We start from the raw sequence: 21,607 nt of genomic DNA on the forward strand, positions 1-21,607 counted from the left end.
ATTTAGCCATATAATTTAATTTTAATACTTTAATTAAATATATAAAAAAATAGAAAAAACCTTAATAATTAATAGGAAATTAATAGAAAAAATAATTAAATAGAAAAAAACTTAAGAATTGTTATAGTTTATCATAAGACTTGAAAAAGTTTACTTTCACAAATTAATATCAGTAAGGGGTAAACATCAATTTATTATAAAAATCGAAATGGAATTTAATATAAAGGATATTTGCCACAGAATTTAGCTATAGTTTAATTTTAATACTTTAATTGAATATATAAGAAATAAATAGAAAAAATAGAGAAAAACCTTGAATAATTAATAGGAAATTAATAGAAAAAATAATTAAATAGAAAAAAACCTTAAAAATTGTTATAGTTTACCTTAAATATTGAAAAAGTTTTACTTTCATAAATTAATATTAGTAAGGGGTAAACATCCCATTATTATAAAAATTTAAATGAAAATTATATTATAAGAATATTTGCCATGGAATTTAACTAAAGTTTGATTTAGATACTTTAATTAAATATATAAAAAATGAATAGAAAAAATTAAAAAATCTTAAGCAATTAATAGAAAATTTAAATAAAAAAACCTTAAAAACTGTTATAATTTATCATAAGACTTGCAAGAGTTTTACTTTCATAAAATAGTATTTGTAAAAATAATTATCATAAAAATTTAAATGGAAATTATTATAAAGGATATTTGTCATAGAATTTAGCTATGTATTTATATTGTATTGCTTTGACAATTAAATATTTAAAATATATAAAAAATCTAATACATTATTCTAGTTTGTGGATTAGGATATTCATCTAATTAATATAAAAAATCAAATAGAAATTATTATAAAGGATATTCGCCATAAAATTTAGATATAAAGTTTAAATTTAATACTTTTTAACCATAAAATATAAAAAATCTAAAACATTTTTGCAGTTTAAAGAAGTTTTACCTGCATAAATTAGTTCAATAAATATAAAATTATTGGTAAAAATAAATATCAAATTAGTATAAAAATGGTAATTATTATTAGAGAAATTTGTCCTAGATTTTATAAATTCTGAATTTCCATTTCAAGGAAACTAGGAAGGATTTTTATAATAATTTGATGCTTATAAGTATATATAAAATATTATTATACATATGAAGTGAAATCTGAATAATGTCCTAGGATTTTTTTTAAATATTTTATACATTTAACTCTTGCAGTGTTTAAATTAAGAATATAGCTATAACTTTGTAAGGACAAACATAAAATTATTAAAAAATTCAAAACAAATTATTATAAAAGTCCTTAATTTTTAAGTGAAACCTATCCTAATAACTATAATAGTGAATATCCTAATTAACTATATAGATATTTCATTGCAATTTTGTAGAGAACTTTAACTACAGCTACTCCTATATATGTGTATATAATTATTTAAAATTAAATATTATTTATTGATTATTTCAAACTAACCTGTTCGATAACATTAGAAATTTCCGAACTATGTAAAACCAAAACTTTCAGCTCCTCCGGATTATAATATTTAGTCTGTTTATACGCAATTGCCGGCCTATAAGGATACGACATAAAGAAAGCATCGTCATTTTGTAATTTTTTCTCTGCTAAAATATTAACGTAATCTGTCCTTTCTTCCGACATGTTTACCACTATTCGTTAATAAATATTATCAATAACTTTTTACATTGCATCGCGCATAGATAACATAATAACAATAGTAATCAGTTGGATAAACTAAACACTGTCCGTTATATTTGTAGTATTTTTTTAGATTTATTTTTAGATTAAACTGCGCACTTATTGTTATTAACAGTTGCAACTAAATGTAAATAACGTCAAATGTCATGCGAGACGAACGCCATGACGCCATTACTAAAAGCTTTCACTTTTGCGTGAAGTTGCCTGCAGAGGGAAAGTAAGGAGCAATGGAGATGGAGAATTATTATTTGAACTTTCTAAATACCGAATTCTTATACAAATTATTAAATTTTGTGAATAAAATTATTCTTTTGTACGTAGAAACTGAAATGGCATCGCTATTGTTCACCAAATATTTGGAAAGTCGGTTTATAATGTAGTAGTAAACGATTAAAAAATATGGTCGGATGATTTTCAAAAATTTTTGATTTTTTTTTGGATTTCTTTTTAAAAAAACTAGTGGTGCATCGCATCGTGCTTTAAAGCAAATTTCAGAACTACCCGTATCCTAAATTAATTTTCGTCAAAAATTTTGAAAAAATTGATATTTTTTGAAAATTTTGATTTTTTTTTAAATTTTGAAACCCATTCTGGTCGTTTGATACATGGAACATTTATAATATAATAATGATTTTTGATCGCCAAATGGTATTTTTTAATTTTAACACATTTTTTAACTTAAAACCGCTGTTTTGCCAAAAATTCAATCAATTATTCATTCCGTTAATAGGAATAAAATGTTTTTTGAATCATTCAAATCGAACGCGCCGTTCTCTCAAAAACTGAATTACAATTTTTGGCACTTTTTGCTCCATATCTCCAAAACGGCTGGACCTGCCTTTGGCACAAACTAATCAGCACGTCTTCTTATTAATACGAATCGAATGTTTTTTAAACCATTCAAATCGGTTGATCCGTGCTTTCAAAATCGTCGACGAAAATTTGTATCCGCGCATACATACGTACTACACACACATATAGATTCTTTTTAAGGCATGCCAGAGAGTTCAGAAACTTTTGAAACGTGAAGATATATAAAAATTTTCGTCTTAAATTTTTTGCAATTATTATAACTCATCCAAGAGAAAGTTTAAAAAAATCGTCATTTTTTGAAAATTTGAAATTTGTTGTATCTCTTGAAATTTTTTGAAAATTTTGAAATTTTTTCTATTCAAGTCGGTTGATTCACACTCTCAAAAATGTTGAGAAATTTGTTTGAACCATAAATATTATAAATGTTGGTACGGAACCCATAATAGCTATTATCGAATAGCCGGCGAATCCTTTCTAGAACATGTAAGCAAAATTTGTACTCATTTATAAAATCGTCTAAGGATCATTTTTGACCGCAAAATGGCATTTTCTCTATTTCGTTGATCCGTGCTCTCGAAATCGTCGACGAAAATTTGTATCTCACATACATCTATTTTTTCTAAGGTATTGCAGCTTTTTCAGATAAATATTTTTACTATATGATGGATATTTTTTTGAATGTGTTGATATAATATAATATCAGTCAGATTAAGCAGGAATTCATATACTGATTGTTATCTAATTTTTTGTTTTGAATGAATGAAATTTAATAATCCTTGTTTAATTATTTTTTCACATTTGATTGTGTTTGTTATTGTTATGGGTCTACAGTCATTTGCATCCATTGTGTTTCAAGTTATATTATGTTTTTGAAATTTTATCTTATCTGAATGAAGAAATTTAATAATCTTTGTTTAATTATTTTATCATTTGTTTTTGAGAATGTGTTTGATATTATTGTTATAGCTCTATATACATTAAAATACTATAATAACTATAGTTATTTGTATCTGCTTTGTTTCCTGTTTTAAAAATCTGCTCGATAGTGACTCCTTTGTTAAAGAGATGGAACACTGAATTTTTTATAACTATTATTTGAATAAGAGACTATAAAATTTATTACTTATTTCAACAATTTTTGCTGTTATTTAGTTCTACCTAGTATTGTTTTTTGTATTTTCAAAAATTAGTTTTATTTCTTCTTTATTTGTAAATTCAAAATTTTGGTTATTTTCCTGTTTTAAACTTTTTAGGCTGTGCATAGTTCCAATTTTATTACAGACTTACTCCGATCTCAGAAAAAGTGTTTATTGACAAAATTATGTGATATCTTTTTAGTACAAACATTTCTTTAATGTTGTACCTGCCAATTTAATCAATATTATTGGATTTCTTCTTTATTTCATATGCATTTCATTCACATTCTTCATCTGTAACTTTTCAGGGTTTTTTTATTTTTTTTACCAATTAATTTTTTTTTACTGCTTCTTGTATGATTTTATTAGAACTTCAAGAATCACATCAAAAATTAAATTAGAAAATCCTGAGAAATGACTAAGACAGTTATTAGTCTAAAAATATCAAACACATAATTAAAACAATAAAATACATTTATTACATATATAATTAAATAAAATTTAATTCATTGTCGTAACATGTATTATAAAACAATTCATAAGTAATTTCTTAATTCTTAATAAGTTTTTAATAGAGTATACTTTATATATCATATAAAAATAGTATATCTTATATTTTTATATATATGGCATATCAATCAATTGATAATTATATTGCCATGACTATTTAAGCAATGCTTATCATATGTATTTCATCATAAATATTTAAATTAAAACTATATCTATCTTATATCTAATATTTTTAAAATCTAAGTTAAAACTATTAATTACTACTTCCTCGGTCTACCAACCCCTTTCTTACCACCTGCAGCAGTTTGTTTATCTTTATTGGTCTTATTGCTTAACAATGGGTGTTGCTCGTCTCCTACCACTCCTTTCAATTCGATATCAAAAGATTTGCAGTTTCTTTTCTTCTCCGGTGGCTGTCCAGATGCCTGTGCGGCTTGAGGACTTGTAGCTGTTTCCCATTCTTCAGGATCTTCCACCTCTGGTGCTATTGGCAAAAATTGTAAAGAATCATCATCGCTACCTTCATCAGTGCTGCAGAAAGCGGCAACTACATCAACTTTGGTGACGTCTACTTCAAAGTCTTCGTCTTGTTTATCTTCTCCAGATAAGTCTACGGATTTGTCTTCATCTTTCACATCAACTCAGATTCTCGCTCTTCATATTCAACATTTTCATCTAGTTCTTTGAAATCTGGAGCAAATGCCGACCAGTTTTCGACTTGATTTTGAGCCCACACAGATACAACTCCTGAACTGATACTGGCAATGATCGGTCGAACGGGATGCCAAACAACATCAAGCAGCATCTCACCTTTAGTGCCGTGAAGGATTTTAACTAAACTGCCTGTTGATTTTTCCCAGACGTACAGAGCGTGTTGTCTTGCAGAACCTGCACAAATATATTCTCCGTCTCCTGAAAATGTGCATTTTTTCCACATAGTTTTATTTACTAAATCCTGCAATTTTTGTATAGGTTCTGGTTCACCATCGTTTCCACAAGCAAGAACTTCTTTGGCATCATAAACTCGAATCACTCTATCAGCAGTATTTACTAAAAAGCATTCACCCCTTCTAGCAAATTCTATGCTACGAATAGCTGTTGCATTTGAAGTACCTACAGTAATTCTGAAACTAGCTTTAAAAGCAAAATCTGTTGAGCTCATTACTATAATCTTTCCTTTCGAGTTTCCTGTATAAACATACTGGCCTCTTCTATCAAAAGAAGCTACAATATTTAAGTCACCATCATCATCTACAGGTAAAATTTTATGCTCACCTTCATCATCGACTAATAAAGCTGCATGTCTCATTGGACAGACAAGATATTGCTTTTCATTTCTAGGATGAAACTGGACTCTCATTATCGGACAAGGAAACCGATATTTCTGGATACAATCACCGGATAAAACATCCCAAACACAAACATTATTGTCGGTAGAGCTGATAGCAATTTTCTGCCGCTTCTAGACCAACTCAAGCTACATATCGGATGTACATGAGCACTTATAACTTTAGCAATACCTCTTGTAAGAAAGTCCCAAATTACAATTCTTCCATCATTACAACCGACAGCTAATAGTGTACCTCTTTTATTAAAACAGCAAGTAACAGCCAAAGAAATGCAATCTAAAGATCCGTCGAATTCTTCTGGATAGTTTTGGCCGAAGGATTCCAAAAGCTCGAGATTCATCTTAGAACTGTTATAAAATCGTAGAGTGTTGAACAAGAAATATAATTTGTGCAATTATTAAAATATAATTTGAATCAAATTATTAAAAATGCGGTTTATTTAAATAATTAAAAAGAGAACATTATTATGGCTATATTAAAACTGATACTGTAATTGCTCTCCGCGCGTAACTGTCGTCTGTTAAAACACTGACACTTCTTTTTTATAAATTAGTAGTGAAACATTTCTTTAGCATTGGGCAATACTAAACTTAAGAAATTCTTCTTCTTGCAGCCCTCAAAACTGCCTCATCTTGCAACTCTAAAGATAAGAAATGACATTTGCACCTCTTCAGAGGTTTATGAAATTTGTAAATTAATTATTTTTGGAAATGAAAATTTTAATATTTATAAACTGATTTTAAACGATCCATTTTCGTAGTCATGCTATTAATTTTATCACCTGACCAAAAATCAAATTGTATATAAAATAAATTCATGTTTCGCAACAACTCGTGCTATATTATGTCATTATGTATAATATAAATTCAAATAAAAATATTTTAATAATGGTAATATAATCAAATTATTAATATGATGTCTGCAATTTTCATTATTATGCAAAATGGATGAAATTCTTTTTCGCCTTCATCAACGTGTTGAAGCTTTACAGGTGATGGTAATAAAATATTTATGGAATAATTTTATGATTAAATTTATTTAATTAGTTTTGTTGGAATTAGGTACAGGGTAATATTATGAGCCAAAATGGTACTGAACTTTTACGACAATATTTAGCTCAACTACGTGTTACGATGTCACAGGTATTAGAAATGAAAAATACTAAATGACCATCTATTATTTCAATATTTTAATTTGTTCATATTATGCCAAATTTAAATTTATGAATTATTCAATAACAACAATAATTTCTTCTTTTTTTTTAATACTAAATTAGCATTTAAACAATACAATATTCTTTCAATAACAAAGATAGAATTCTGCACTTCCTATAATTATAATTGAAGTTTATCTGATTAGAATTTTTTAATATTATTTACAATATTTTCCAGATTATTAATCAATGTGTTCTTACAGCTAGCAAGTAATGACAGAGTTGCAGAAGCTCAACATTTTTTCTCAAACAACCTATCCAATTTAAAACAGCATTATGCAAATGCCCGAAGTAATTTCACAGAGCTAATACAACCTGCGGTCATATACGGACATTTAACACATTTCTTTAGAAATGAACGTAGGCAAAAATAATCAAATTCTAGCATGGTTCATAAATTTTTTTCATAATATCAATATGAAATCATTTGTTGTAGTTGCCATTAATAACACATTTTATCTTATAATTGGACTTGTGATCGGTGGTGCTGGTGGAACTATGTTTGGGTGGTATCTTGCCTGTCCTCCTGTTACACCAAATTTTATGAAAGCGGTTGTTGCTATATCGTATCGTGGTATAAATGTAGGTAGATAAGGAATAAATATTTATATTTATATAGATTTTCAACAGGTTGTACACCAGGTTGTAATATATTATTTTGTTACTATTTATTCTTTGATTTAAGTATTTTATTAAAGCTGTCAACTACTGAACAGTTGAAATAATAATTATAACAGGCTGTGACTTCCAGTCAAAAGGTCCAAGTTCCAGTTTTGAACCAGCAGTCTGACGAATTGCTTATCCGTGTTAAAGCTGCTGGTCTTGTAAAATTGGATGATCGAATTGCTAAAGGCTATGCTAAAGTGTTGCGTAGTCTGTACTCAAAATCTAAGGTAAAAAAGCAGTTAAATATGTAATATACATTACATGATACAAGAATACATCTCATACATTGATTTTTATGCAATTTAATGTTTTTAATAATATGTATTTCAATGCACAGTATATTTTATATTAAATTTTATTATTAGGAAAGTTTTCCAGTGATTCTTGGGAGAGCTTGTTCAGGTGTGGTCGAAGCAGTTGGAGGATCATCAGATTTATTTGAACCTGGAGATGAAGTTTGGGCAATTACGCCTTATTACTTGCCAGGTTTGGCATCAGAATTGACAATAATTCATCAGAACCAAGTTAGCAGGAAACCGAAACAATTGGGATATATAGGTTTGTTATTTTATTTAAATATTAATATAAATTTTATACATCTCAGGCAGGCCACAAAGTGCCTGGTATGAGAGATTATATAAAATATCCATATAATATATTATATATATATATATATATATATATATATATATATATATATGATAAAAATTGTTTCTTGGGCATCCAACCAATAATTAAAAAAACAGTTTTAATGCAAAATGTTTTAATTAAGAGAACATACGTTTCGGGTCCAGATTTGACCCATCTTCAGTGCATACAAATAAATTTAAAAAAAAAAATATAACACAAAGAACAACACAAAAATGCAACGAAAAAATAAGTTGAATAAATAAGTGTTTACACACACGTAACTCTGTCTCCAAACGAACAAGATGTGTTTTTGGAATAAGCTTTTTTACAATAAAACATATTATTTATTTTAATTTTTACAATTTTCAAAATTTTCATAACTTGACGTTTTTTCAATTTTTTATTTCATACTTATTTTTTCGTTGCATTTTTGTGTTGTTCTTTGTGTTATATTTTTTTTTTAAATTTATTTGTATGCACTGAAGATGGGTCAAATCTGGACCCGAAACGTATGTTCTCTTAATTAAAACATTTTGCATTAAAACTGTTTTTTTAATTATTGGATGGATGCCCAAGAAACAATTTTTTATCATATTATTTCACCATCTGAAGAAAAACCTCTCGCTTATATATATATATATATATTTTATATATATATATATATACATATATATATATATATATATATATATATATATATATATATATATATATATATATATATATATGTTTACTACATATGATATGGTTATTACAACATTTTATATCATTTATTCTATTCATTTATTATTTTTGTTAACTTTAAGCTTTAATTTAATTTTTTCTTCTATTTGGTTTAAAGTATACGTATTTTGTTTTTTCTGTATTAACGGTTTATTTGTTCTTAATTAGCCAACATGAGTATGTCCCATGTCTTCATTGATATTTTGCTCCGCTTATATTGGTCTTTGTCTGCATATACTATCGCGGTATCATCTGCGTATAGTATATATCACCCCTTTAATTTCACTTTTTTCAAGTTAGTCGTATTCACAAGGTATAACAAGGGCCCTCGTGACTGACCATTGTGGTACTCCACATGTTAATTTGCATATTTCACTTGTGCAATTTCCAATCTTTGGCCTCATTACTTTTTCGGTCAGAAAATCCTTTAGATTGCTGAGAAGATTACCTTCCACTCATAGTTCTAAAAGTTTATTGATCAGTATCTTGTGATCTACCGTGTCGAATGCCTTTTTTAGGTCAATAAATATTGCCACTGTTGGTAAAAATATTTTTTTTTATCCAAATCATTTGTAAAGACTTGGATTAATGATTGTGATTTAGAAGATATTCTGAAAATCAATGAACGAGATACAGTAAGAAAGTTTAGTTTAGTTTAGTTCATTTAATTAATTAATTAATTCATTTATTAACTTCCCGAAGGAGAAGTTTATGTTTTCATCAAAAAATTTGATTCGCTAATTTTATGTTTTCTCGACGTTTCAAGCCATTCTGAATCGAATGAGACCAAATTTGGAAAAAGTATGTGTGTGTGTGTGTGTGTGTGTATGTGAACAGATTTTTTGCCGTAAATCGACGTTTTCTCGAAAACGGCTGGGTCGATTTCAAAAATTTAAAAGCCATTCGATGTATTTCGATGAGGACTATTGTTTGTCAGTTTTGTGCGACGATCGACCAAGCCGTTTCTTTATAAATGGCAGAAAAGTGAAAAATTTTTCGTCTACGTTTTAGCCCGCAATTCTGAATCGATTTTGAAAATTCAAAAACCGTTCGAAAGATATTGGTTGGGAATCGTGCTGATTAGTTTTTGGTAGAGATCGGCCGGGCCGTTTTCTTGTAATAAAGTTTTCAAAAAAAAAATTTCGACGATTTTTATGATTATTTTTTTGGCGATAGATACCATAGTCTTCTAGATCATACTAAAATATTACGGCCCTACGACAACTGGTTCAGCTTTAAAAATTCGTCAAAGTTTGTAAAAATCAGTATGGTCTTTTTGGCATTTGTCAAAATTAGACTTTTGATCGACGTTTTCTCAAAAACGCCTGAACCGATTTTAGAAATTTAAAAGCCATTTGATGTATTTCGGTGAGGACTATCGTTTGTAAGTTTTGTGCAACGATCTGCCAAGCCGTTTCTTTGTAATTTGAAAAAAAGTGTTAAATTTTCGTCCACATTTAAGCCCATCCTACCGAACCGATTTTAAAAAATCAAAAACTGTTCGAAAGATATTAGTTGGGAATAGTACTGATTAGTTTTAGGTGAAAATCTACCGAGCCGTTTTTTTGTAATTACCTGTTGAAAAAAAGTTTAAGCCGATTTTCATGAAATTTTTTTTGGCGATATACATCATGGTCTTATAGAACTTACTGTAATATTGCGGCCGACAAGTAGTTTAATCTTAAAAATTCGTCAAACTTTGCTAAAATTATTATCGTTTTTTTTTAAAGTAGGATTAATGAAGTATATTATTTACACATTTTTTTGATTAAGTCGATTATTTACACATATCGGGAAGTTCATGTAACTTGCCTCAAGGCTAAATACCAAACCAACTAGTTTATTCAATGCCCAAGGCAATAATACAATATAATGATAATACACATATGTGAGAAAATTAGAGTATTAAGAGTTCATTCATTTAGTTCAGTTCGATTTAGAAACATAGAAATTAAATAACTAGTGCTGTATGGTAATTATGGAAATTTCCGCACCGAATTATTATTTTGAAAATCTTAATCATTTTGTATATTTAAAAAAAATAATTTTGAAATAATTTAATTGGATGCTTATTTTTCTCAAAAACTGTCATTTTTTGCACATTTAAGTCTGTATCTCCGAAACGGCTGGACCTGCCTTTGCCAAAAAAGCTTTAGTTTTTTGAACCATTCAAATCAGTGGACCCATGCGCCTTAAAACGTGGATGAAAAATTGTACCCATACATACATACATACATCCTAACACACACACTCATATACATTTTTATAAGGTATGCTAAAATGTTCAGAAACCTCTCAATAGTGGAGAAATGTAAAAATTTTCAATTTCGATTTTTGGATGATTACAATAACTTAGCCTACGGGAGTTAGTAATAGAATTAAAAGAAATATTCACTCATCATAATTATATTTCTTTAACTTAATTAATATTCCTGCGTTAAAGTGACGCAAATTCCGTTTTAATTTACTGAAGCAAAGACTTGAGATCTTTTAAACGATCTGTATCTTCAGCCGCACCACTATCTCTTAAAAATTGCATAATATCATTGTGTTCATATACAAACGCATAATCGAATGGTGTCGATTGCAAGTCATCAAATACATTAACATTGGCTCCATTTTCTATTAATAATTGCACCACTTTTTTGTGGCCATTAATGGCTGCATGATGTAATGCTGTACGTTTTTTTGCATCGACTGCATCGATATCTACGGAATTCATTAAGAGAATTTTAACAATCTTTGTATAGCCTTTTTTACATGCCACTGGAAGTAACATTGAGTCTATCCAAGGTACTTTAGCTTTGGCACCATTGTCTATCAAAATCTGAACAATCTCATAGTGGCCGTTTTCCGCTGCGATTTGTAGTGGAGAATAAAAAATTTTTTTTTTGGCCGCAAAAGCGTGATTCCGAACTAAATATTTATGATTAGATTTTAATACGATATTAACATTGGCTCCAAAATTCAGAAGGATTTTAATCATTTCTGAGTCTCTTTTGAATGCTGCGTAATGCAATGGAGAACCGCAGTCAACATCGTGGCCATTAATAACTGCCTTCACAAAATCAACATCTATTTGTTGTAAAATGCTTTTCACATCCTGGTGTTTTGTATGTTTAATTGCATCCATTACCTTAACAAAGTATTCGTTGAGCTGTTTCAATAACTTGTAAATTTGTGAACAGTTGTGGAAAAATACGAACAATGATTCTAAAAATGGAGCTTTAACTTTATTTTCAGCTATTTTGATAAATATTGACCAAAGGTATATTAAATTGTCACGATTGTGTTCAAAAATTCCAAGTATATATTCTTGGAGTTCAACATCAATATTTGTTCCTTCTATATTTAGCACATCCAACAATTTATCATGATCAAACAACCCATTGGTTTTGAGTAGTTTTTTCTTTCGATTTCTAAATCCCAAACGTTCTTTTAACACTTGTATGAATGCACTTTCCAGTACTATTCCTTTTTTCATAACTAGATCACGAATACGGTGAATCAGACTTGTTTCAGGTATCATTTGTGAATTACTGTTGTTTGTGGTTTTAATTTTATATTGATGGCAGTTTAATTTGCTAAGAATTTCAGCGATCAGTTGATGTCTTACATCCAGTGGATCGATCCCTTTTTCAATACCTTTCTTATGGAATTCGTATACTTTTCTTAGAAAATTGGTTCTATAATAGAGCTTTTCAGCATTCTGAACTGTCGTAAAACCATTAATACATGAGTTATATCCCGAACCACCTTTAAGAATGAGTACGACACTATCATATAAATCATCATTTTTATAGCTATGATGATGGTAATCACCATGAACAGATTGTTGTATCCAGACATTATTAGAAAAATAACAGACTTTGATTTTAAGATCTCTCAAATAATTTATTAAAAGTCCGTTCAAACTTATATTGAAATCAAAACCCTTTTCAATTAATTTCATTAATATCATTTTATTGTTCACGAGCAAGTACGATAAAAGTTTGTCACTATCCTTTGCCGAAATTAAATCTTCGATATCAGTCTTTTCTATCAGCAGACAAGCTATCTCAGGTGGCACAGGTTTTTTAACTATTTCAATTATTGGTAAACAATCTTCATTGTAACTACTCCTGAAGGGTTTACCGTCAATCAAATTCAACTTCAATCCAAATTCTAGATAGTACATTAAATTGTTTTCAATTATAATTTTCTTGATTGTATTAAACCTTGTTTGACTCCAATTTTCATCAAGCAACATTTTATCTAGTATATATTCTGCGATATTATGTTGCCTATAAATTGCTAAAAACAAGGGGCTTTCAGTAAATGCCCATTCTGTGACATCTTTTGTTAATAACTCTGCGTCCAGTTTATCCACTAAGGCATAAGAAAGTTCTTGATATCCAATATTTATACTAGCACGTAATATTTTGTATTTATGATTTTGATCTGGAATCATATTTACAATTTCACGTGCATCTTTTTTATCAGCCATTAAATCAACAACAAATTCCAATATTAATTCGTAATGTAATCCGGTAATATTTTTTAATAACATTTGAATTTTAATCCCTCTGTCAAAAGTGGTAATATCATTTTCGTTATGCTTTGCTTTTAATTTTAAAAAATTCATCACTTGTATATTATGAAATTTATCAATGATATCGATTAAAATATCGTTTACAAAACATTTTTCAAATTTATCAATACTAATGGATTTGAATTTATTCCAAAAATAACAAGCGACGAAATATTCAGCGTAGGTTTGGTGGATAAATTTTGGCTTTCCCCGAATATTGCCAACAATAATTCCTAATTTTTCAATAGCCTGCTCATTTTCCTCCATTAAAACTCGAACATTTTCCAGTTCTTTTTGATCTAATATTTTTTCAAGCACGTCTTTTTCATACAATGAAAATAACGCTAATAATTCATGATTTTCTAGAACCCATCGGTAGTTTTTGTCTTCTTTGAGCTTATGATATGGATCTGCAGTGTTAATATTTCGTTTCTCTTCGCTTTCAATCTCAAAATATTTTATTTCGACAAACTTTTCATACAACATAACTAAATCCAGACCGCTCCATATGAATTTATTGTTGTTACCCAATGTGTAAGAATTTTCGAAATCATTCTTCAAAATATTTGCCACCATGAGTGCTTGCAGTGGAATGCTCATCATCGAATCAGAACTATCAGTGATTTTATCTATCACTTGTAACATTTCAGAAATTACATTTTTTGATCGCTGATCGTTCCATTCCTTAATTTTGCAACTTTTTTTCCAGAATTTTTGTAACAATTCGACCTGTTGTTCGCGAGATAGTGGCTTTAGTGAGTGCGAAAGAACTTCAAGTTTGTTTTCCAACTCGATTTTGATTATGTTGTAAGGACGGGTGGTTATCCAAAGATTCTTTATTTTGCTCATTTTCAAAATAAAAAACATCTCCAGAACTTTATTTTTGTAGTGTGGACTAATCTCATCGAATCCATCAAATAGTAAAATCATTTTTCCGTTGTCGTAGCAATGGTTAAATAGATTTATTTCTAACAAATTCAACTCATTAATTTTGTTTTCGTATACTTTTAGTATTAATTTTCCGTTTTCTACAATTAAATTATTTAGTATATATTCCATAATCGAATTTCGTTCGTCTTTCTCTTTTTCTAGCTTTTGGAAAAGTTTGAAATTGGCAGTTTTGTATAAAAATTTAATAACACTCAATTCTGTGAATTTTTCTATTTCTTGTTTCAATTGTTTTGCATAATTTATTAAATTAATTCGTAAAATCCATGAGGATGGATCATGCTGTTTAGTTTGCATTGCTAAATGGGTCAATACTGTCGATTTGCCCATGCCCGGATCTGCGGAAATGACAATTACTTTTTCTGGTGAATCTGTAATTTTTTCTATAAGTGCACTTATTAATTATAAAGTTCAATGGAAATTTTAAAATTTTGTCTGAGTCGCCATGACTTTTCTTCCATTGGTATTCTTTATTTATTTTGTACAGCAAATGAATATTATGGTTAGGATATTGATCGATTAATTGTTGGAATTTACTTTCATGGCCATCTATCAATACAATATCTTGTTCTAGTCCTGGTCTTTGTTGGTTTTCTGTGTCATCAGATATTACATAAAAATGGCTATCTTTCAGTCGTTGCTGAATATGTTGTTCTTCGACAACTAATGTTCGGTCTATATAAAATTCCGTGTATTTTGCATCTACTAATGTTTTTCCAATTTCCAAAGTATTATCATTAACAATAGTAGACAACATTTCACCTTGTATAAGACTTTTGGAAGAATCATCTATTATGGTATTCAAACAAGTTACTTCTCCTTGAAATATGATGTTTTTTGACAAAATTATATTTTGTGAATTTTCATCCAGATTACTCAAATTAATATGATCATCTATTTGCTCCCAAAAACTACCAATTACATCAACATAATCTTTGAAGTTTTCAGCCAGAGTGTCATTCCTTTGAGAGATTAAAAATTAGTTTTTTCTTATTATCAGAGTTTAGTAATTTTACAAAATTTGAGTAGAGTTTACATACATTTTCTTCGGTGAGGTCTGAAATGATTATCAAAATTTGCCATTCCGTTTGTTCTAATGCTTCCAACACCTCTTTTAGGTAATCGTGCGATTGTGAATAGATATACTGAAGGTCAATAAATTCGACATTTTTACGCCTTCCATACGTCTGTACTAATTTAATGCAAGTTAATAACTTTTGCTTTGTGATAATATTTAACACTCGTTTCTCAAGTTGATCTTCAAATTCTGACAATCCTAGTTTTGTAATCGAATCGCATTGAAATTTGATGCCAAAACGTTCGATACTCCTAATATACATAATTCTCAAACTGTTTAAAATTGGTTTATCTTGAATCTCTTTGTACACATTATCGAAATAATTACATTTTTCTGTTAAGTACGAAGTTTGATCTTGACATTTCCACCACTCCTGTATCTTATTGTGAACGTGTTCAAAAACGGTATCGGTTTCAAAACTTGAATCGAAAAACGATTGTTTTTTTGATAATATTTATTGATTTCCTGCTTAATTATTTTTTCCACGCCATCTTCATTTGCTTGATCAGTATATAATTTTGTTTGATTTAAAAATTGTCTGAACAGCTTGGTCGATTAAGGACAACTTAGGAAAATCCTTGATATCAATTTCAAAGCGTACTTGGTTTAAATTCTCATGTGTTAAGCCGGCTTGTAATTTCTTGAATAGATTCTTGGAACACGTTGGCAATGAATCTTCGTCGGTATTGAATTTGAGCAATCCGGTCGATTCATCCAAAATGAGAAGATTTCCAACTAAACCACCGATACCGCCGTTGATATCCAATTCACCTTTTGTGAGAAGTTTTCCAGCACCAACTATTTTGTTATTAATTCTAATAATATTACCCCCATCTTTCATATTTTTTAACAATTCAATTAATTTTGATGACAAATGATCTGATCTTTTATTTTGCTTCTTTTCGTTTCCTCTTATTTTTAAATCAAGGTTACCAAAACCAATCGGTAATTTGAATGATAATACAGCATCTTTGTTTTCTTTTATTCTATTTTTCTCAATTATTTTGTTAAAAATAGATAACAAATAATTGTTACCATCGGGTCTAAATTTGCCAGTGCAATATTCTTCGGATTCGTCATCAGAAACAAGTATGATATTTTGTGCCAAAAATACGTGATAGGTTTTCATCAGATCATCCGAGAGTATGTTTTTGTAATTTCTGGTTTAGAAAAAATAAATTCGTACATTTTTTCAGCTAATTGTTTAACACGTATTTTCTTTATGGTTCGGACAAAACCATGCACTTTAGCAGATTCCAATGAAAGAGTTTTTCCTTCGGCATGTGTGTGAAGCAAGTCATCATTATTTGTATAAAGATTTTCATTTTTGTTTTGATTAATTGCTTCCTTAGAAGGAGTATAAATAATGAAGCTGCAATCTAAATCTTGAAAGTATTCTGCGAATAGAGGATTTTACTGTCCGGATTGAATTTATATTTAATAGATAAATAACTATCGTAATACTTCGGTAGACCAAAATCTCCATAATTTTTCTGTAGTTTTTCTACTGTAACTTTATTCTTGGCAGGGCCATCTTTGTGTTTAGCTTGTAGGAAAATGTATTTAATTTTTGTTCATGTTTCAACTTATACCTCAGAACTATGTCGTCAAAAACACCTAAACCTTCGACATTTGTACCTAAAGCAAAAGAATCTAGTCCTGCCCTGTTTAAGGCTCTTACCAATATCAGCATTATCAATTTTGTTTCATAATGTTGGCCTCCTATTCCCGATGTTCCTGGTCTTTTGGATATTTATATTCTTGAATTGCAGGGAGACTTTTTATTTGAGTCCCAAAAGTTTGTCCTCCTAAAAAAGATCAAGTTAAATGTAGTATGTATATGTAATGTGTAAAGTATGTATGTGTATGTGTGTGTCTGTATGCATGTCCGGATACAATTTTTCGTCGACGATTTTGTGAACACGAATCAACCGCTTTGAATAATTAACTAGTGTGACGCATGGCATCGTGTCGTAAGGCAAATTGCTGGAACTTCCCAAACCGTAATTTAACACTCGAGGAATGAAAATAATCAATAATTGTTTTGAATAATTTCAAATAGATTGTTTTATTATAAATACATTCTGTAAACTTATAAGTGCATTTTAAATTAGACGACGAGAGTATTCTACAAACAAATTTGTTCATTATTTTAAATATCATTTTTTTGATAATTTAGAAATTTAGAAGTTTGAATTTTTTTGGAATTTTTAATTTTTTTTTTAAATAAGAAAATTTTTGAAAACATTTGATTTTTTGAAAAATTTCGAAATATTCTCAATTTTTTGTAAGGAATCGTTTTTTTAATTTCGACATTTTTTGAAATTCTTCAAAATTAAGTCTTTTTTGAAAATGATGAAAATTGTCGAAAATTTGAATTTTTTGAAAATTTTGATTTTTTTTTTGAATTTTGAATTTGATTTTTTTTTTAATTACGAAATTTTTTGTAAAAGCATTTTTTGCACACCGTCTACTCAAGCAAAATGTTTTTTGAATTAATTTAATCGGATGATCCGTTCTCTCAAAATTTGAATTACCATTTTTGTCTGTTTTTGTCCCGTATCTTCGAAACGGCTAGACCTGCCTAAAAACTAATAAGCACGTCTCCTTATCGATACGAATTGAATGTTTTTTTAAATTATTCAAATTGGTTTGTTATTTCATACTGCCGAAAATGTCGATGACATTTGTTTGAAACATATAAGTAAACTTCAAAATTAAAAATCTTGGTACGGAACCCAAAAAAATTGACACAAAATGCGTTTCTCTATGAAATATTTGATAATTTGATGTGCATATATCCAATGAACATTTTTGTCCGCCAAATGGCATTTTTTAAACTGATAACTTCTGGGAAAACAGGTCTAGCGGTTTTGGAGATCCAATAAAAAAGTAAACTAGTGAAGCATGGCATCGTGCCTTAAGGCAAATTGCTGAAATTCCCGGGCCAAAAAATAAAATTTTTAGAAAAGGTTCAAATTTTTTTTTAAACTCTGAAAAAAATTGATTTTCCAGAATTTTAAAACGCACTAGTTTTCTAGGCATCTTTATGATGCAAGTGAGTTAAATATAGAAGTTCACCTACTTGGTTCCTTTGTGAATGAAGTGCTTGCTTCTTCGTCAATTCCTACCATATGTTCTGATTGATTTTCACTTGTAGCTAATACTGGGCATAACATTTGCGCAACTTTTTCATTATTAATCATTTTGGCAATATCCCGAGGTGTTCTACCGCTGTTATTGGAAATATCAACTTTTGCATTGTGGTTTAACAATATTTTTACAATGTCTTCAAATCTTTTCGAAACTGCAATGTGCAATGGAGTATCGCCCTTTGTATTCCCGACATTGATATCTGTTTTCCATTTTGGATGCAAAAGTTCCTCCACTAAATCTTTTTTATTTTTTTCTGTGGCGTAGTGCAAAGGCGTATTGTCTTTATTATTTTTGTCAACTATGTTGGTTTTTACACCAGCGGTCAGTAAGTTCTGAACCACTTCTAAATTTCCGATTCTTATGGCTGAAAATAGTTCAAATTTTTTATCACGTTCTTCATCGCTATCACTAAAGAAATTTTCACTTGATTTTGAGTCATGATCCATTTTCACTTGCTCCATAATAACCGACAGCAAACTTTAAACTGATTATTTCTAGAGAATTCGATCTGCGATTACCTGTTGTTTACTGCAGATTTCCTTATCTTGCCAAAGTGGATAATTGATTAAATTTGATTAGATTATGAAAAACTTTCGTTGCCGATAAAATTGTTTTATCTACTGGAAATTAATAATAGAATTAAAACAAGTATTTACTCATCATAATTTTTTTTCTTTAACTTTCTCAAAAATTCTTGCAAACTAAATTCACTCTCTTTGCCATTTAACAAACAAATTTATTAAACTTATTTTTTATTCACACTATTTGAGGCACAAAACACTAAGAAATTCTTAGTTATGGCTATGACTATTTACTTATAATGTTTTTTTTTTAATTCATTTTAAATTACTAATTTACTTACGTTTAAATTATTACAGCTGCTGCAAGTCTTCCTTATGGTGGTTTTATTGCGATGAAAGCACTCGAAGGTGCTAATTTAAATGAAGCCACTGCTAAAAATAAAAGGTTAGCAATAATAATAACTTTTTTCTAAATTTTTTACATACCTTAATACTTTTTTTTTATATTTTACATACTTCAATTGTACTAATAGATAGTTTTTTTATATCTAATATTAAAATTGACATTGTATTTTGTTCATTATTATTTTAATATTATTTTATTTCATTTAGAATATTCATATTGGGTGGAAACTCTCCAGTTGGATGCATCCTTGGACAATTACTACAATCGTGGGGAGCTCACATTACAGTATCTTGTGCACCGATTGGTATAAAAGTTGCCAAAGCCTTAGGTATAAATATTTATACCAAAAATTAAATATATTCAAATATTTAAACTAATATTTCTGCTCTCAGGGGCTCATGATGTCATAACATTAATTCCTGAAAATGTAGACTGCAGTATGGCAGAAGATGAACTTCAGAATAGCACTGATTTATTGTTAAAGGAATTACAACTGAATGATCCATTTGATACGATATTTTTAACGGTGGAATCAAATATGAAGCATACACAGTGGTTGAATTTCATAAATAAGGAAGGATGTATTATTAATACTATTGAGCCTGAGTTGTTGAGCGATAGCTTTGGTTTAATATTGAGGACAATATATTCTTTTGGTTTTTATGCTAAACGAATTATTGAGGTATGTGGTAGATATTATACGAAATATCATGTAATTTGAATTTATAAAAATGATTTTATGTTTCAGCATATTTTTGGAAGACAGACATTACCAGCAAACGTAATACTAGACAAATTAGCATTATATGTTGATAGCTATCAAATACGTACAGTAGTAGACAGGGTAAGATATATTAAATTTTACATAATGAATTTTCACCAGTTTTGTTTATATATCAAATTAATTCCAGGTTTTCACACCGTCTGATTCAGAAGTTGCAATGGCCCATTGTTGCAGCGCAGACTCGATAGGTAACACAATAATTAGTTTTCAAGAGACTTGAATATTAGACAAAAATCGACTTATTGCCAAGAGTGCCTGTTTTGTATCAATAAGCGAATTAGTTGCCAATGAATAAACATGTGTGATGCAAAGCGACGTTTAGCCAAAAAATTAATCAAACAATTGTTTCATAATATTGGAGTGTATATAGAACAAATTTTTAATGTGTATGTATATTGTGTGTTTTTAATAAAGATTTTATTCACGTTTTGAAAAGTTATAACATGGTATTATTTTATATAATACTAGATGACCCGACAGATGTTGTCCTGTGCCGTTGTAATATTAATTTGTCAAATCCTGTTCATAAGTGTATTATTCAATATACTCTATATCTTATATTATTACAATTTTTGGCACATTTCAGCTGTTTATCGACATTGTCAATGCAGACGTTTTATTTTTCTTATTCATAATTACAAATTTATTGTGCATATTCTAATATTGTCTAGGCTCATAAGTAAATTGAAATTTTTGGTAGATGATAGTTTTGATTCGTTTTCAATGTCATTGTTTTCCCATTTATTTTACATTACATTCCTTTAACAAACTTCAGAAAGATTTATCAAAATCCGAATAATCGTTTAAAAAGAGTATATTTACAAACATCATTATAGAAGAATTTTATATATAAATACATAGTAATAACATTATTTATTCCATTCATTTATGAAACTATGACTGAAAGAAAGTTAATTACATTGCATTTGCATGTAATTATCTAAAATTATTGATACTTTCTTATTTATATATCTTGATAATACATGAAAGGGCATTAACAATTGCTATCTACGTTTTCAAATAGTTTTTGAGATAATTTTGTTCTTGAAATAATTTATTTTAGAAATATGGAAGCAATATATAATGAAGATTGTATACATGATTTATTTGATTTGTGTTATATTGTGATTCAAACTAGGTGTAAGTGGCATTTTGCCTTAAAATTAAAAAATGAATTTGAAAATAAAACAACTATAACTTCACTATGTTGAAAAATTTTAAAAATTATATTGTCAAACCATTCTGATAAAATTCAAATACAGTTGCTTATTTACCATAAAAAATAGTATCGTTAAACATAAAAATAATAATGTTATAATATCATATTTTTAATTAAAAATAAAATAGAATTATTAAATTAAGTTTTCAAATTTGAATCCTTTCAACA

General features: G+C 28.6%; 1 protein-coding gene and 1 pseudogene across 1 annotated transcript in view; one reads left to right on the plus strand and one right to left on the minus strand.

The window, feature by feature from the left end:
* Window positions 1-4,436: 4,436 nt before the first annotated feature.
* On the minus strand, window positions 4,437-6,026 carry LOC113363794 (annotated as a pseudogene).
* Window positions 6,027-6,325: 299 nt separating this feature from the next.
* LOC113377614 (reticulon-4-interacting protein 1, mitochondrial-like) overlaps window positions 6,326-21,607 on the plus strand; it is a 35,688-nt gene continuing 20,406 nt past the window's right edge. Inside the window, exons 1-11 of the mRNA XM_026617990.1 lie at window positions 6,326-6,516; window positions 6,587-6,667; window positions 6,942-7,098; window positions 7,175-7,320; window positions 7,476-7,631; window positions 7,770-7,962; window positions 19,388-19,475; window positions 19,643-19,764; window positions 19,829-20,118; window positions 20,185-20,280; window positions 20,348-20,408. Of these exons, the coding sequence (XP_026473775.1) occupies window positions 6,469-6,516; window positions 6,587-6,667; window positions 6,942-7,098; window positions 7,175-7,320; window positions 7,476-7,631; window positions 7,770-7,962; window positions 19,388-19,475; window positions 19,643-19,764; window positions 19,829-20,118; window positions 20,185-20,280; window positions 20,348-20,408 (1,438 nt within the window). The 5' untranslated portion in view covers window positions 6,326-6,468. The remainder of the gene's footprint in view (window positions 6,517-6,586; window positions 6,668-6,941; window positions 7,099-7,174; window positions 7,321-7,475; window positions 7,632-7,769; window positions 7,963-19,387; window positions 19,476-19,642; window positions 19,765-19,828; window positions 20,119-20,184; window positions 20,281-20,347; window positions 20,409-21,607) is intronic.

This window comes from Ctenocephalides felis, unplaced genomic scaffold (assembly GCF_003426905.1).
Source record: "Ctenocephalides felis isolate EL2017-DRISC unplaced genomic scaffold, ASM342690v1 CF-g0.4_SCAFFOLD_00845, whole genome shotgun sequence".
Classification (NCBI taxonomy): Eukaryota; Metazoa; Arthropoda; class Insecta; order Siphonaptera; family Pulicidae; genus Ctenocephalides; species Ctenocephalides felis.